Source organism: Amphiura filiformis, chromosome 9 (genome assembly GCF_039555335.1).
Source record: "Amphiura filiformis chromosome 9, Afil_fr2py, whole genome shotgun sequence".
Classification (NCBI taxonomy): domain Eukaryota; kingdom Metazoa; phylum Echinodermata; class Ophiuroidea; order Amphilepidida; family Amphiuridae; genus Amphiura; species Amphiura filiformis.
Window position 1 is genome coordinate 49,092,621 of NC_092636.1, and position 1,916 is coordinate 49,094,536.

The following is a 1,916-nucleotide window of genomic DNA, read 5'->3' on the forward strand; positions in this document are numbered from 1 at the left end:
GGTCGTGAGCAAGTACAACAACTTGAAATACGACTTTGCTTGCGAGTAATACAAAGCTATCGCTTGTCGCTTTCGCAATGCGATTGAGTTTAAATTGAGTGTGCAAATTGGAAAGCCTTTTTGTCAAGATTAATTGATATTATTCGTCTATCAATCATTGCTACAATACCCAATTTTTGATCGTGACAAACGATTTGGAAACTACGCAACATTCCAAATAAAAGACAGAGCACTGGCAGTAACTTCATTATATCTTGCTAGCCACTTGAGCTCTCATTATTTTAAGAAAATATCAACACGGAGGTGTTAATATTTATAAAATAATATTTTTTTCAACGATATCCGTGGTTCACGAATAGTCTGAGATATTATTCACTAGAAGAGCATTCCTAGTCATCAAAAGATTAATATTGAAAACCCAAATTACAAGTATTTTTTTCTTTGACACTATATAGGATATCATCGACAAATCGACCCACTCAAGAGACCAGCTCGTCGCTGACTATATATAGTGCTATACTACAGATTTCAACAGCTTTCATTCAGTCGTCGAAGTTTAGCATTTGTCTATCAACAGTACAAACTGTATTCAACAAATTTGAAATTGTGAATTAGAAAACGCGTTGACCATGGCGGTCAGTAATATGGTTCATGTCAATGACTCAGATTTATATGTATCTGTCAATAACACTGATAGTGAAACATATACATACACCTTTGGTTTGAAGCAAAAGGTTTTACTTTCCGTAGACATTATTTTATTCATCATTGGATTCTTCGGAAATGGCAGCATCATCTACTTGACGGCAAGACATAAAGGACTACGAAACATTCCTAATCTAATGATTAACAACCTTGCTGTTGGGGATATGTTGGTTGTGATCATCAATATATCCTTCAATATTTTCTTGTACCTATTGAAATCTGCTCGGCAGTTCTTGCATCAGTTCTGCAAATATTTGATGTTCGTCCAGTTTTTGTCCCAAGGAGTATCTGTACTCACTTTGACGGCTTTAAGTGTGGATCGTGTAATCGCTGTAGTATATCCACTACATAAGCAAAGGTACGCAAGAAGAATTAGCGTTTGGACTGTGGTGGCAATCTGGACAGCATCTATTGCTATATCGTGCCCAATTGTTGCACATTTTAATAAACCTTGTTGGTTTGCCGATGATAATTCCTACACAGCATACATACTATGTATTGTGTTTTTACTGTTTGTTCTGCCGTCTGTAGTCATGATGATATGCTATGGTTTGACGGCGAAAGAGTTATTGCACAAAAAAGCGAGTCTGAAGACTGATTCACGAGCAGGTAGAAAACAACAGAAGCAGCGCTCACGGCTTGCCCTGATTGTACTTATTATGACAATAATATTTATCTTATGCTCATCGCTTTTCTACACATGGCTGGTCGTTTTACGGTTTGCACCCGAAAATGCGTTCGTAAAGAATGAGTTTGTAAAGGAAGCAAAAAGTTTGTTGTTGAAATTAAATTCAGTGGTTAATCCAGTGATTCTATACTTAATGAGTTCAAAGTACAGAAGATATCTGAAAGGCGCCAAAACCCTTCATAGTCATGCTACTACTACGGCAGGGACGCAAAGTATTCGCGTGTCGACAAACCAGTTAGCCCTTAACTATGTTAAAAATAATAACACTTCTTGAGATAATCTCGTTGTTGAACTATAATTCAGATATTAGTATCAAATAATAATCTGGCATATCATGACGGTATTCTTTCATTTTGAGCCGTCTTCAAAAGACATGCTTGCAAAATGTTCAAATTGTGTTGTTGTTGCTACTTGCTTACCTGTCATGACCGTTTAAAGTTTTACTTAACTTGCTTTAAAGACGATGGTCAACAACCTCATCTCCACTTTTGACGCACATTAAACTGGTAGTATATGTTATCAA

The 1,916-nt window shown here is 36.4% G+C and overlaps 1 protein-coding gene across 1 annotated transcript; it reads left to right on the forward strand.

The window, feature by feature from the left end:
• Nucleotides 1-485: 485 nt before the first annotated feature.
• On the forward strand, nucleotides 486-1,667 carry LOC140160116 (tachykinin-like peptides receptor 86C). Its single transcript, XM_072183394.1, has one exon. The coding sequence runs from the start codon at nucleotides 630-632 to the stop codon at nucleotides 1,665-1,667; it is 1,038 nt and encodes a 345-aa protein (XP_072039495.1). The 5' UTR covers nucleotides 486-629.
• The last annotated feature ends 249 nt before the right edge of the window (nucleotides 1,668-1,916 follow it).

Bases quoted from the DNA above. Each gene is read 5' to 3' on its own strand.
- LOC140160116 (XM_072183394.1), top strand. From the start codon at position 630: ATGGCGGTCAGTAATATGGTTCATGTCAATGACTCAGATTTATATGTA.